This window comes from Falco rusticolus, chromosome Z, assembly GCF_015220075.1.
Source record: "Falco rusticolus isolate bFalRus1 chromosome Z, bFalRus1.pri, whole genome shotgun sequence".
Lineage (NCBI taxonomy): Eukaryota > Metazoa > Chordata > Aves > Falconiformes > Falconidae > Falco > Falco rusticolus.
Genome location: NC_051210.1, coordinates 12,135,503 through 12,151,453, shown reverse-complemented (window position 1 = coordinate 12,151,453; position 15,951 = coordinate 12,135,503). Strand labels below are relative to the sequence as shown.

Below are 15,951 nucleotides of genomic sequence, written 5' to 3'. Positions count from 1 at the left end.
CAGGATCTCTGAACTCCAGGAAATATGCCTCAACAGGAGAGATTTTCTCCAGAAGCCAATCACATCTGACTATGTAAGGAGGAAGGCACTTGAGAGTGTTTACAGTTGGTCAGTTCTTTATACCACCCAGAGCTACACCAGATGGTACAAAGTGACTGTACTGAGGGGAGGAAATAAGAGGCTGACTTGCAGTCTGCAAGAGAAAGTGTGGCCATTAGGAAAATGCATAGACAGTGAAATTAATGAAATGAGAGCTTTTTTGGCTGGATTTCAGTGTTAATATTGCATAACCTTCTCAAAATATTTCCTGAACTTTCCTTACATCAGGAGGTCCTTTTTTCAACCCAGCTGTCTTTCAGTTCTGTTTCAAGTGGTAACCTGATCAAGCAATACTTCACTTTACCAGCACCTGTTGATTAGTCACTCCCCTGTTTCTTACATCATCCTTGTGAAATAAACGATTATGGTGGTTTCCTGAAGAATAGAATTCAAGGCAGAGAGAGATAAGACTCAGACTTATCCAACCAATCTGAAGTTCTCAGGTGAGAGGGCCTTTTCTCTATGCATTTTCCCTGTCTCTGAAGACATCTCCTGAATCTCTTTAGGGCTTGTGCGTTAACAGAGTTAAAAATATTAAATGGGATATAAATGAGTGCAAAATCTTCAAGGAGCAGTTGCTTTGATTAATTGCTTCATTGTTTGTGGTTTCATATATTTTAGCAAACGTAGTGTGTAGATCATGTATAATCATGATGTATAAATCAAGGGCAGGGTTTTTTGCTAGCTTCTGTTAGCTTGTTACTAGAATTTGAATGCATTAAATGTCAGTGAAGTTTTAAATGGCAAGGATTTTTTTACACCTCTAAATCAAAAATCTCTTCATGAGGTCAGCACAGCTTTTATTAATGAAAATCTGGTGTGTGTTCTGGGACTGGGCTTCTTTTCAAGAAGATTAATCATGGACTTAATATTGAGTCTCCAAGACAGTCACTGGAGGGACCTCCACCAACGTTGGTGGGCTTTATTCAACCCTGTAAGCATTCTGCAGCACTTCAAGCAGAGAAAGCTCCTGCCCTAAGTAACACTGGACATATTAGGTAAAAAAAGTAGTAAAACAACACACCTGAAAAATTATGCTACCTGCGAAAGTTGTCTATCCTGAACTCCTTTCTGTCATGTTTTCTTTTGCTCAACAGCTTGCCCACCAGGAACATACAAACCTGAGGGTTCACCAGGTGGAATCAGCACTTGCATCTCATGTCCTGATGAGAATCACAGTTCTCCACCAGGAAGTACCTCTATTGAGGATTGTACATGCCGGGAGGGTTATCATGCTGTAGGACAAACCTGTGAAGGTAAGCGTTTCCATCTAGGAACGGAATAGCCCGGGAATGCACAATGCAGTACTGGGACAATGTTTTTATTTGTGTTTGCTCTGTGAAGTACATGTCAACTTGCGTGCAAGTTTTCTGTGTCATTCCAAAACAACAAAAGTACCAAGATGCAAGTTGAGTTGAAAATGAAAAAAACTGTTTTCCTTCAGCAGCCTATTGCACTCCAGCTAGCATCATAACTCTGTTGTGGTTGTTTAATTATTTAGTTGTTCACTGCCCTGAACTGAAGCCCCCTGAAAATGGTTACTTTGTCCAGAATGTCTGCAACAATTACTTTAATGCTGCCTGTGGGATCCGTTGCAAAGCAGGATTTGATCTTGTGGGAACCAGCATCCGGCTTTGTCAGCCAAATGGCCAATGGTCTGGATCAGAGGCTACTTGCAGAGGTATGGGTGCTGGGTGTTTGAAAAGTCTTTTTCTATTGGATTAGTTTGTTCTTAACAGTGGTTTTCTCTGCTCACTACATAGTTGGGCATGCAGATCTGATCCTGTTAACTCCTGTGTGAAAGAAAGTTCCAAAGGTAAACTCTCACTCCAATCACTGTTTCCCTCCTTCCTAAAATGGAAGGCAGACATCTACAATAGAAAATGCAGAGTGGTATTTACTAGGCAGACAGTTTTTTGCAAATGAATCTTCATTCTCTTTACGTTCTCCTTCTTTAAACCTCTCTCTACCTAATTTCTATGAATTTTGTATCTACATTATGTAAATCCAGTGAACCTACCAAGCAGTCAAATATATAACAAGACCTTACCACATGGATGTTTTAGAGTATCCACCAGTCTCCTGGCACAGATGGGCATTGGAGTTGGGAGGCAGTAGCAATGGAAGAATTCCATCTTGCTTTCTTCCGATTCCTTCTTTGGGATTTGGGCCTTGAGCGCAGTCTTCAGAAGAATTGAGTGGAGTTTCACTAGGGAACAACTGGTAGTATCCTAGAAGTTCACTGTAAAAGACTGTCAGCTGGAAAAGAAATAAACAGGTGTGAAAGGGAGGAGACAGGGGAAAGACCATCCTGAAAAACATTATTTCTCAAGCTTTTACAAGTACATAGGAACACACTTTTGTTATCACTTGTCTCTGCCTGAGGTTGGGTTCTTGGTGATTTAGAAGGGGAGCAGCATCCCCATGTAGTTCTATCGGGTATGTCTTCCAAGGAGGGCCTAAAAAAACAGGTAGCAGCCCTCACCTCCTTGGCAGCTACAGGTTGTAATTCAACATGTTTAACTTGAGTTGAATGCACTTGACATTGGTAAACTGCACTGGAAGCTAATAAACAAGAAGTTTGTTTGAGTTCAGGGAAAGAGTCAGGATAGATCTCTGGAGGCATTAGCACTATATGCCACTACAGCAAACACTGAAGCCCTTAAAGAAATAGCAAGTCATGTTTCTGAAAGGAGGCATCTGAGATAAAGATCCATTGCTCAGGACATTCTTATATAGCAGTTCACTTGTGCTTACATTGCAGGACTTTCCTTCAGATAATCCTGGAAAACTTTTATAACTTCCAGTAACAGAAGGCAGGAAGAAGCTTTCAGTAGGAAATTAAATGGCTGGCCAGTACCTTGTGGGTGTTGAGAAGCTAGACTTCAAGCTGTTGACATTCCAGCGGTCAAAACATAGACTGAAGTTGCATGCTAGTTTAGGTAAACTGGGATACTGGGGAAGAGCACCTGCCTGTCAAATCTTGTCTGACAGGAGTCTCCGGTGCAAAAAATCTGGGGAAAGCTGCAGTCAGCCACAAAGAAAGGATCCTTCATCCTCGTTTTCTGTAGAGAAGTGGAAGATTCTAGTACTTGGAGAACTTTCTGGAGCACTTAAAAATATTCACCTATTGGGTGTTGGTGCGCATTCTTCCTTTAACAGGGAATTTGTCTGGAAGTTTGGGGAAAAGTCTGTCTTGATAATGAGTTAATATCCTTTGAAGCACTGAAAGGATAAGTTTTTGCTTTTCTTCTGCCATTCTTCATCATACTGAAGACTTCCAGTTAAAAAAAACACATTAAAAAATCCTACCTTTACATTTGCTGGATCTGCTCATCTCAATTCACTCAGACTGCGACAGGGAGTGAGATCAAAGCCACAGTTTATAGCTTTCTTGTTAATCCCAGGAGTATTTTATCAAATAAATTAGGAATGGAGAGTGAAGGAAAATCCCTTTGCACTGCTTTGGATTTTGACATTAAACACTCCTCAGTTGTTCTGCTAGCTGGAATCTGCTTTGTGTATTGGAAAGTGATTAATGCGGTCGTGTCATGCAATTAACAGTGACCCATGAAAAAAAAACAACTACAAAGCATGTATTTAATCCAGAAATATTTATTAAGACGTCTTACACCAGAGGAGGTTTAGATTGGATATTAGAAAATACTTCTTCAACAAAGGAGTGGTCAAGCATTGGAACAGGCTGCGCAGGGAGGTGGTGTTATCACCATCCCTGGAGGTGTTCAAAAAATGTGTAGATGCAGTGCTTAGGGACATGGATTAGTGGTGGATTTGGCAGTGTTAGGTTAATGGCTGGACGTAATGATCTCAAAGGCTTTTCCAACCTGAATGATTTTATGTTTCTAGGAGAAAACGCAGAGCAAGCAGAATATACCGTTGTTTTCACTGGCTTTATGGAAATACTTCTTCATCATGGAAAATACCTTATTCACAAGGGGATGGTTTTGTGTTTAATACATGGAACCATAACCAGAATGACATGGGCTCAGTTACAGGTTCCTTCCAGAGCCATACTGAGACACTGAGTGTTTGAACACTGAGGAGGCAGGAGCACTACAATTATGCATATTCTGGACCTTCCAGAAGAGATGGCTAGACTTACAAGGTAGTGGAAGGAAGTGCCTTCTCTGTAAGCACATTAACATTTCTGAGAGCCTACTCAGTGCTCTTAATTCATTCAGCCTTCCTCAATAATGCCATAGTTTGGTAGGATTTGCTTCCTTTTACCACAGATTGCGTATTTAAAGGCTTCCATAGAAACCATAAAAGAGAAAGCCTATTCTCGTCTGTATAAAGCATGTGTGATTCAGCTGTAAAAATGTTTTTCTTGCTCGTTCTACTACAGTTAAGATACAGCATATTAGGAAGCTGCTCTGATGCTCAGAATGCCTCGTGCAAGATGGAAGTTTCAAGTACACTTCCTAGAGGATGCTTGTGTATATGCAAGCACAAGAGGAATAGTACTTTCAGAGAGTAAATGTGAGGCAGTGATAATGCAAAGATATATGAGGTACATCTGAATGGCTTTTTTCTTTTTTTCCTATCCAATACACATAGGTTAGGTTTTGCTACAGACTTTTTTCCATTCAAGTGCCACTATACCTGTTTTCAAAAAAGACATTACTTAACGTGTGGGGATTTTGTAGCTTAGAGGGGTGTGTGGTTATTGGCATTTATACAGCTGGCTTTCATTTGAGGAGGGAGCACTCAGGGTATCTACCCATTTATTAGTTTGAGGGTGTATAGGGATCAGTTCAGTCTGTGTGTCCACTTACAGTTGTGTCCTGTCTCATCAGCATGCAGAGTAAATAACTGCTAGTATATGTAGAGAAAGCTGCCAAGCTGACTTACTTCCAAATGCATTTGGAGAGGAGCTTGTGGTTTGCCCCCTACCTGGCAGCAGCAAGGATGGGTTAGTTGGTAAATCTGGCGTCCCAAACCACAGTGGAGAAGTCATCCAGATCTCTGAAGCCACCTGTCAGCAAAGCTTGCCCTGCTGCCAGCAAGGTCAACAGAAACTGTGAAAAATAATCCTGGGAGAATAGAGTTTAGGGAGCTGCAGTCTTCTTCATTATGCGTTTGAGCGGTTACGCTGTTTGCCATTGTGTGTTTTTTCTCCCCCTAATAACTATTGCGTATACCGAGCAGTATCTACCAGCTTCAGCTGAGGGCAGGGTTTTCAACCATACAAGTTTTCCGCTGGTTTTAGAAAATCAGTAGCTGGTTATTGAAGAGAGGCACAAATTATTGAAGAAAAAGGTGCACTAGGACCCCAGCAGGCATCTACACATTTGGGCTTGCTATCAGCCCGTTGTCATACTTGTATTATCATCTCATAGTCATGACCAGACAGTAGGTGGGTACAGCTTAGCTGTTGAAGGGACCCAAAGGCCAGGCAGTGTCTGTGTAGCTGAGAGTCTTGTCCAGAGGTGAAGAAGGGGACAAATGCGAAACCATACTGGCTGAAAAGGAGAGGTGGAGGCAGTGCAAAGGAGAGAGGTCGTAGTAGAAACCTTGAGGTTATGACTGAAACAAAGAACACAAATCCAGGCCGTACCAGTGCTACTACTTTTTTCTTCTGTTTTGGTTTCTTCAGCTGTTTTGGTACAGTCTTAATTACAGTATAGCTTTTTGTTAAATTGCAGCTTCAGGATTCAGTAACAAAACCATAAGACCATCTTGAGGATCACTGTCTGTGCCCCACTTCCCTTTCTGCACACCTGTCCTGCAGAGGACTGCATTCTCCTTGGCATCACACTGCTTGCAGCATTTGTGAGACATATCAGGAGAAAGACCTCTGTGCTGAGCAGCGGCCAAGACTGTCTCCATGGGAAGCCCAACACTTGAAGGGTGTTTTTTGTCTCAGCGACAGCCTAATTTGTTCCTTTTCATCTCCTGTGGTCCTGTTGTCTATATCAATACCTTGTAGTCCTTCTTCCTCTCTCTCTCTCCCTCCTACCATGATGAATGCTGCCATTCTGATTTGTGGAGGCTCACGTGTGTCTGTGTCTACATCGATACACTCCAGAGCACCTGAAAATGTTCTTGAGCACTGGGACACTGTCATCTGCCCTGTTAATAAACTTTTAGCTTCTTCCCTGTGCACTTAGTCCATATCAGGCTACCAGCTGGAAATCCCCCAAAGAAGTCTCAGGCGTGGCTGGGGGATTAGAAACTTCCAGAGACAAACACTTTTCCACAAGATTCCATTTGCCTGTACCTATCCCATTTTAAAGGCTGATAGACATTACTAGCACAGGTCACACATTGTGTGCCAGATGCCTTCCATGGCTAGGAGCATTTCTGAGCACAATTAGTTTGCTAGCCTGGACTTATGTGAGCTTGGAAGCGTGTGTATATAAGACTGCTTCAGGAAGAGGAAGGCATCAGCTTTTGAAAAAAAATCAGCCCTGTTCCAGCCCTGTTCCCTAGATCTGTACAAACTTCTGTAACTGGTGTACAACCCAGTAACTGTCTCACCCCTGAAAACCTGGGAAAACTAGTGCAACTCCACAGTACTGCAGAGTTAACTGGTGGGTTTTTTTCCCTTTGCAGTTCGAACATGTCCCAAACTTCAGGCTCCTGAAAATGGACACATTAATTGTTCAACAGCTGATATCTCCTATAATACAGTATGCTTTGTGACCTGCAATGAGGGCTATGAAATAGAAGGAAACACCAAACTCACCTGCCAGGGAACCTCACAGTGGGATTCAAAGGAGCCAAAGTGTGTGGGTAGGTATCTGATCACACTCTTGTCTGTTCGTGTCAGTGCCACCTATTTTGACATGCTGTCATGAGTGAGAAACTCTCCCTTTGGTAAAGCTGAGATCAGGATGTGGATTTTTCTGTGGATGTTTTATACAGGTCTTAGAAGTTGGGGAGGGGCAAAGAAATTTGTAAATGGAGAAAGGGGACATATTGTCATTGAAATCAAGCACAAACAGCTGGTAACTAAAAGGGTGTTGCATCTGGTGAGTGTTAAGACACTGTCACACAATGCATTGTAGGAAACATGCAAGTTGTCCATCTATAGTGTGAATTAAATGTGAACAAGCAGGAGTTTCAGTTACCATCTTAAAGCTAAAGTTGACCTCCAAACAAGGACTAAGGTATGTTAGCCAGGCACTGTGAATGCCAAGCAGAGATGTGGTAGTTGTCCCTTTTGCTGAACTGCCAGCAGGAAATAAGTTTAGGCAAGTTAAGGACCAAGCACCTCTAAATCAGGATTCAGAGGTCACACCACCTGTGCAGGGGTAGGTAAGCATATATTGCTGTTCCAGAAATGAAGGATTGTAGATTTCAGAAGTACCCACTTAGAACTATTGACAAGTATTAAATTAACTTAGAAAGGTAAGAGGAAAAAGTACAGTTGAAATAATTCCAAGGGTACAGAGCAAAGAAATAGCACAAGCTTGAAGTCCAGCAATTTGGAAGCCAATGCAGCACTGACTAAAGTCAGGGTGAAGTATATGTCACCTGGGCCAAGTAAATGTGATGCCAGTACAGTGACTCAACTTGAACCTATGGCTATGTTTTACTGTTCTACTGCAGGCTTGAAAATGTGGACTTTGTGTGAGACAAGAATAATTTTCTAATGGTAGATGTTTTCTCTTAAATGATGAAAATAATCCAAAAGTATTAATTTACCAAGAGAGTTTGTTAAGAGATCCTAATCTTTCTTCTCTTGAAGTCAGTGGAAAAACTTCAATTAACTTCAAAAGGAAGGGACTCTGAAATCCTGTTGGAAGATTATAATTGGAAGATTAACTGTATTCATCAGTTGAATTCATCCTTCCTAGCTTAGCATTTTGATTATTAAAATCCAGCTCTACTGTGTATCAGAAGATTTCTTCACACCATGGAATATTGCCTCCATTCCTGGATTACCCATGGCAATAGCTTATTTTTGCCGAGTCTGAAAATCTAGTATAAAAGTTACCTTTCATTGTCACAGAGGGAAGAGTGTTAGCTGGAAAATGTCTCTGATGCTTCTTCTTGTGGCTGGTGTTTAGAACAGGCTTGCTGGGAGTCTTGTTTAATATAGATGTGCTGCAGAATTTTATTCAGGGAAGGATGCAAATCAGAAGACTAAAACTGTGTCCTCAAAAACTACCCTTTGTACTCTTTTTCTGAATATTCATCATTATCGTGGAGGTATTCTCCATTTATTTTTAGTCTGTTCCGCTCAGATTATTTATCATGTGCTACATGACAGATAGGAGAAATTCTGCTGTATTTAAACATTTGTAATTGAATATTTATTAATTTACTACCCTTCTGTTACAAAAATGAAGTGGAATTGGATGCAGTATCTTACCTTTAAACAGATTTCTTGAATGAATCTCAGAATACTCTCCTTGCTCTTTTTCTGAATGCTAAAAGTAAGCGCATTAAGACTACTAAAACCATCTGTACTCATATAACTGACAGTGTATCATAACATAGCTTGGAATGTTTACAGTCACTTCTGAGAGTTCTATTGTCAGTCGCTTCTGTGAGTTCTGTTGTCATATGCATCTTTTTCCAAGAGACTAGAAGTTAATGCAAGTTTGGCTATTACAAATTTTTACATTTTTTTTCTTTTCATGAGAGATGCTGTTAGCAGAGTTGCTTTTGAGCAGGTTACATATGTAACAGATTGCTTACAAACAAAACATCTGCTGAAAAGGGATGCTTTGTTATTTGTCGAATTTGGGGGGGGGGGGGGAACCCGCCAAAACTCCACAGTCATGTTCTTGTGTTTGCTACCCCATTGGCAAAAGACTAATATCCAGCACGCTAAAATCAATGAATTTTGCAAGACTGTTCTTGCTTTGTTCAGGGATCGGTGAAGAAAGGTAAAAATACAGATGGCATCCAGGGTGTTGATGCCATCTAGTGCTGAAAGAATTAATACGCCATACGTCTGAGTGCAGCTGGCCAGTCCTTTCACTGAAACATTGTGTTTGCAAAGGGATTGAAGGAAAGAAGCATGATTTGTTTGGTAATCTTTTCATTTTTTACAATATTGAAGGCCCTCTTGATGTTGAGAATTATAACACGATGTTGTAGATCATCACAGGCAGTTGCAGATGAAAGCAGATTCTTGTCTTTCCTTAGAACTACTTTTTTTTCCTCTTTCTTTATTAATTCTTTATCCATGTGACTTACATGGAGATCACTCTGCTCCTCATGAAGTCCAGACTTCCTGGGTCAGCTTGATCAAATTCTGGAATTGAGCACAGTTAAAAGAGCTAAACAACACTGTCCAAAGGGGTTTTCTTTCTGGTAAAAACCTGTCCCACTTAGAAGATATTCCCTCAGGCTAGCTATATCAAAGGTTATCTTGAATGTTTGTCTAATGTTTCAGGATTGTGCTCTACTAGGGTTTTGCTAGTGTAGTTGGAGGTGTCTCAACCAGGAGGGCTGTTACTGATTCCTGAAGAGCTGTAGTTTTCTCTGGTTTACATGCTTACACCTTTCACAGCCTTTATTCTACTTGTTCCATGACCAGTATACATTTCAATGCTTTTACCTTGCCTTTTTAAACACTGCTTTTCCAATTTCTGATATTTCTGCTATTAGTCAATTACCATCCTGTGGAGAGCAACCAAAAGTTAGGGGTTTGGGTTTTGTTTCTGCTGGAGCTGTTTTACATTGCATAGCCAAGTGTCTGCCTGAAGCGAACAAATGTGTGAACATTTGTGATCTTTGCATCCTGTTTAAATGAAGTGCAGTTATTAATTGCTTGGACTTTAAACACAATTTCAGTATTGATAGTTTAAAAGGCAGGAAATACTTAGAACGTTTAGACTCTTCAAATTTTATTTCACGCAGAAGAACCAGTTTTAAGTTACTTACTCCATATTTTGGGGAATGAAAGGAAAAAGATATTACATGTTCTATATACAAATCACTTCTGTGTCATTAAAACATTGCTAAGAGATGAACAGAGCTTTCTCTTCTCTAACTAGGCTGTTCTTTTTGTTCCCTTTGTGTAAAGACCTGTCAGATTTCTTCATTTGACTAGCTAAAGAGATACAAGTCTTCTCATTGGCTAGAAATAATGATGTATTTTTCTTGTGTGTTTGTCTATTATCTGTTGTAAGAAATACTGCTGAAGGTCTATGAACTGCATTCATGGGATATCCCTTTTTGCCCTGTTTAATGCCTCCATGTTTGAAGTAAAAATAACATTCTTTGCTCACATGCTAAAAGCAACAGCTCAAAAATGAAACAAAGCTTTTGTGACATTTGAACTTGTTCACATATATTGTGGTCTTTGAAAGTTCACACTTTGCAAATGGTCTTCACAGTTTGTAGTGAATTCTCTTAATAAAATTGTTCAAATCTTCCATTTTAAGCCTGTAAGCAACCATCAGCCATTCCTGACTTTACAGAGGTCAGCTGCCACTTACAGTGGCCCTGAATCTTTGCATCTGCATTTGAACATAGTCAAGCCCAAGTCCAGTTTCATTCAGTTTGGAATACGGTAGGCAAAATCATATGCCATGTCCCTAACCTACAGTGAGCTTATGGCAGGATGTCCTTTTTCTTCACTCATTATTACTTCAAGAGACAGTGCAAAAGCTGTAGAAGTCAATAGATACAGGACTATCACCTCTCTCCTCCTATGAAGGTCTGGTTTCCATAGAAGGCAAGGGAATGCGGCTACAAAGCAACCATGAAAAGTGAAGTTATAAAGGAGAAAAAAAAAAAAAGAAAAACCACCCAAAAAATGGAGAGACATAAGATACAGTGGAGCCACATGAAAAATACCATCCTTCTGTCCCAGAGAAAAGTGTGAGCAAGAAAATAGAAGACGTGATATCCTGGGTGCTGTTCACTTCAGTCAGCATTGGAGTACAAAGCTTCACCAGGTCTTACTCTTTTGATGATGCACTCATAGCACATGCAGACTCATTAAAAAGTTTGTATATTTTGTGTTTCCTCTGAGTTGACATATAACTTTATTTGCAGGTTTTTCTGAAAGTATACTTCGTGTATGTCAGTTAAAAGACGTCTTACTGGTCTCTCGTAGAAATGCGTTGCCCCATCTTCCAGAAACCAGTAGGTGTAACAGTTCTCCCTCCCAGATGTGGGCTGGAGCCTGCCGTTCCTGGGACTGTGTGCCAGCTGAGCTGTCCTCAAGGATTCATCTTGTCTGGAGCTAGAGAAGAACTAAGGTGCATTTCATTTGGGAGATGGAGTGCAAACATCCAGGAGGCTCTGTGTAAAGGTAGAGACCAGCACAAAATCATTTCTGTGTACATATGTGTGCAGGGTTGAAGGGAAGCACACAGCAAATAACTGAGTGAAGGAGGACAGATCTGAACTGCAGAAAGCATGATTTAAACAGCCTGTAAGAAGTGTTGCCTATACCATTATAGCTTGGCCGTCAGGCCTACTTGTAGTTTGTAAAACAAAAAAGTGGAATTCAGAGGTTGCTTGGGTGCCATCTTACAGTGCACATCATCAACTGTCTCTCCATCTCATAAGTCTGTTCTTGGGAAGCTGCCTGCTAAAAGGCCTGATGTGCAGGTAAATTTGAAATTTCAGAGTAGAAGTGAAAGCTCTTGGCTTAAAGATAGTCAAAGTGGAAGTCACACTGCTGGTAAAACGATGATAATACTGGTTTAGCACAGTTTTATGTAAGCCCTTTAGTCAGAACAAATCTGTAAACACTGTGTAAATTCTGGCTGGTAGACAGACTATAGAGGGATGATTCATTTCAGTTGTCTTTGAACTGACTATAGCTGTTGACATGCCCCAAACAACAGTGCACAAGTCTTAAGGCCAAAACTGGCTGACATAAGCACACAGAATATAAAGACGGGCAGAAGATGGTTATGTGCATTTATGTATGGTTCTGCCATGTTCACCCACCTCTTCTAGTACTATTAGGTTATTTATTCCCTTACACATACACGTACACTGAATTGTAAGGAGTTTGGCTTTGGATTATAGGAGGATATAAGCAAAAGTGCAGTTTGTCTGGGAATATGTTACTTGCCTCTTCATGAACTATTGTGCTGCTAGAGCTAATGCTTCCACCCCAAACTGGGGCCCTCACTGGCCACTGAGTGAAAGAACAGTACAGTTATGGCAGTCATTGTGCCAGGTCACTAAAGAAACTGAGGTGGGAACTTGTTTCTCTGAAATGACGAGTAAGATTTTATCCCTCTCTTTAAACATATTATTTCCCACTCTGTGATGTACCACATTGTTTTTCTGAATCTTTTGTGTAAACCTGTGCCAAATCACAGATTTTAATATTTGATGGGATCCCAGCACAAGGCTACAAGCTGAAGTGTTTGGATCAAGATAAAGCAGCATGGCTTGTGTTCAAGCTTTTAGATATTACCAGTGCATAAACCCCTAAAATAAGAGGCACCAAGAAACTCTGAAGATTATTCTTCTCTAGTTAAAATGAACAGTTGCATTCCGCTTGCTTTCATTCTTGTTATTGTCTCCCTTTTGCTGCCAGCATATTTGGCCAGTTCAAAACAGCCATTTTCTTTCTGACTTATTTATTAGTCATTTTACAGAATTTCACTTTTAAATGGAATTTGCCCCAGCCTGAAGGTTGTGGTCAGATGAGTGTGAACCATAACTGGTGGTTATCTTATAAAGTGCGTTCTAATACAATTTTCATCAGAATGAGTTCAGAGGAAGGCAAAATCACTTGTATTTATTGCTTTGCACTCTTAATTACAGAGGTTTAATTGCCTGAGTTATGTCTTTACTGGAACTATTTAGTAATAAAAATATAACTGATATCAGTTCTGAGTTGTTTTAAGGCCTCCTGGGCATAGATGAGTTCAGAGCTGAATGCCTCCTTGTCTCATGAGTCTAGAGAACATTTATCAAACAACACTACAGCAATAAAACAACCTGACCACAGATGTTTTGGGAGGCCTTGTGCCAGGGAAATGAAGTATTGTAAGTTTGTCGTACAAACTTGAGGCTTAAATTTTGGTGGTGGTGTTACCCATATTGTACCACCAGTCCTTTGAAACCTTGCAGCATTGTCATATATGTCACAAGAAGACTCCATTTGTCCTACATAATCATAAAATCATAGAATGGTTTGGATTTGAAGGGACCTTAAAGATCATCTAGTTCCAACCCCCCTGCCATAATATCTTGTAGCAGTAGTTTATTAAAGAACTTCTCCAGCAGCTGCTGCCAGGAATCTTGCCATTGTTTCCTTCAGATTGGTTCCATACCATGCTCCAGGGAACTTAAGAGTCACTACTGTCTTTTCATAGTATATATATCATGTCACAAATACTTTTTTTTTTCTACATCACTGATAATCAGAAACAAGTGTTTTCATCTGTATGTGTCATGTGTGTGGGCAGTGAAAGAACAGAGAAGCCATTCCTTCTTAATGAAGGATGTGTGTAATGAAGGGATAAATAACAAGAGAAACAAATTCATTCTGTCTTATTTATCCCTTGTTTTGTGGTTGCATGTAGAAACCAGAGTCTTATTGTGCTCAGTGATGTACAAAAATGCAGCAAAAAATAGTCCTTTGCCCAGGAGAATTCACTGTTTATGTGTGAGCCTGTAGGCAAGAACGGAAAAGGGGCAGAGAGAGGAAGTTTGCAAAAATATGTGCATTTGTATTCCAGGCAGCATAAAAAACAGTGGTTATAAAAAAACTGCAGTCTAACCATTATAGAGGTTTTATTTCTATAATCCCACACATAAAACTAGTTTGTCTTTTTCTGGATCAGATATTGAAGCTCCTCAGATCCACTGTCCAGAAAATATTGAGACTGAGACTCTGGACCATCATAACTCTGCTAATATCAGCTGGCAGGTACCAACAGCTGAGGATAACTCTGGAGATGAGGCAAGTTAAAATCTATACACTTGACTGGAGGCAGTCTTTCTGTAGCTAGCTATCTCATATTAGTTTTATGATCTGCTAGAATTTCCTTCTTCTGATAAGCAGGAATAGAAGAAAAAATCTGCTGAAAACTTTATATCTTGAGAATTCAGCTTTTTCTGTCTTGGTTAGCATTATGCAGTCACAGGACATTCTGTATGGTGTTTAAATGCATAAAATCTCATATGGTTATGTGGTCAAAAGAAAGAATGTGCCCTTGTTTACAAGATGGAGACAGCTGCTTTAAAAATGAGCTCTTAGAATGTGAAGAAGTTTAATAAATTGTTCTCAGAAGGAAGTAAACCAGTTCATTAATCTAAAAGACTAGCAAGAACACACTGTGATAAGTAAAAACTCATTTCAGCTTCTCAAGTGAGAAAGGAAAATCTCATTTTCCTATCCAATGCAAAGATCAGACATGGGCCTTTGATTACTATGGGTTTCAGCAGTCTGGAAGTGGAGTTACACGGAAAATTGCTCCAGAGCTGTTTCATAAAGACTAGCATTCCCTACACAGGCTCAGACATGATCAAGTTACAGCAACAGCTTTATCATGAGTCAGCAGAGGAACAGTGACTCTGTGTGTGCTTGTAATTTGTTGCAAACACAGGAGATTTGCACTTGGAAACTGTGAGGTATCCCAGTAAAAGAGGTTTAAATTCACACTTTTTTTGCTGTAGCGTAGCCTTGGTCAGGTACTGTAGCTCTGCTGACACAGGGTCATTCATTGACTGTAGAAACCAAGTGCCTTAGCTCTTATTTGTAGCTGGTTTGTTTAAGCCACAGTTGTCAGGTAAACTGCTTTGTTCACATGAAACCAGCTCTTCTAAAAAGAAGTTCCTTCAGACAGTTTCAACCCATATGAAAGAAACACAGAAAGCATGCAAATGTGATTTACTCCAAATCTAGTGTTTCCTTGCCGTGCCAGAATGTTTTGAAGTATTTTGTAGTGGGCGATTGACTTATAAACATACATAGATTAAATCTGGATATGTAAGTACTTACAGCTCACAACTGTCTGCTCCAGTTATCTCCCAAGTCTGCTGCACTTGCATCTGGAGAGCTGAACTGCAGACAGAGCAGGTTCTGAGCCGGTGTAGTGTGTGATCAGTTCAATGAGACAAACAACAGTCAGTCTTGAGCTTTCTTAACGTGCAGTGCTGTAAGCTGTAGCAGGTCAAGGTCCAAATCTTGACTGAGTAAATCCCTGTTGGTATAAAGAAGGCAGTCTTGAGAGAAGGGGAGCAGAGCACTCTGTTGTGAAGTCTGCCCTCATTACTTGAAGAGGCCATTTGCATTGAGTAGGTTTGACATTGAAGGATACTGTTTTGTGCCCATTTCTTGAAACATGAGTGTCATGATCAGTAACCAGCTTTGTTTTTTAAGTAACAAGTGTTTTCCTATAAAAGGTCTCAGTTCACGTTACCCCAGCTTTCATACCACCGTTTCTTCTCCCAATTGGCGAAGTTGCCATTACTTACACAGCGACTGATAAGTCGGGCAATGAGGCAAGCTGTACGTTCAATGTCAAGGTTATTGGTAAGTGCTGGTAAAAATCTGGGGAAGAGTCTGTCGTGGTTGAAACCTTCTAATTCTGTGCAGAAAGAGACTGTGAGTCACTGTGACCTTTGTGTGTGTCAGTACAAGCCCAGGAGTAATACCATCTCCGTAAATGCTTTCCTGGTCTTGGGTCACAGTTTGCCTAGTACGCAGTCGTTGCTCTCAGATGTTCAGTTTGGGTTGTGTTTTGTTCTGTTGTTCATTCTGAATGTTAAGATTTCTCCTCACATTGGTAGATTGAATGCTTTATTGTGTTGTCACTTACTGCCTTCATCTCAGATATGTTTGGGGTTTTTTCTTGAAAAACTCCAAGAAATTTCCAAGGTTCCCACACACTGCTGATGCAAAACATTGTTCAAGTATTTCTGTCAGTCAGTTGCATTACTCAGTAG

General features: G+C 40.3%; 1 protein-coding gene across 1 annotated transcript in view; it reads left to right on the top strand.

Annotated features, from left to right (window-relative positions):
- SVEP1 (sushi, von Willebrand factor type A, EGF and pentraxin domain containing 1) overlaps positions 1 to 15,951 on the top strand; it is a 121,436-nt gene that overhangs the window by 41,292 nt on the left and 64,193 nt on the right. Inside the window, exons 4-9 of the mRNA XM_037373777.1 lie at positions 1,197 to 1,355; positions 1,601 to 1,780; positions 6,676 to 6,855; positions 11,144 to 11,341; positions 13,845 to 13,963; positions 15,409 to 15,538. Of these exons, the coding sequence (XP_037229674.1) occupies positions 1,197 to 1,355; positions 1,601 to 1,780; positions 6,676 to 6,855; positions 11,144 to 11,341; positions 13,845 to 13,963; positions 15,409 to 15,538 (966 nt within the window). The remainder of the gene's footprint in view (positions 1 to 1,196; positions 1,356 to 1,600; positions 1,781 to 6,675; positions 6,856 to 11,143; positions 11,342 to 13,844; positions 13,964 to 15,408; positions 15,539 to 15,951) is intronic.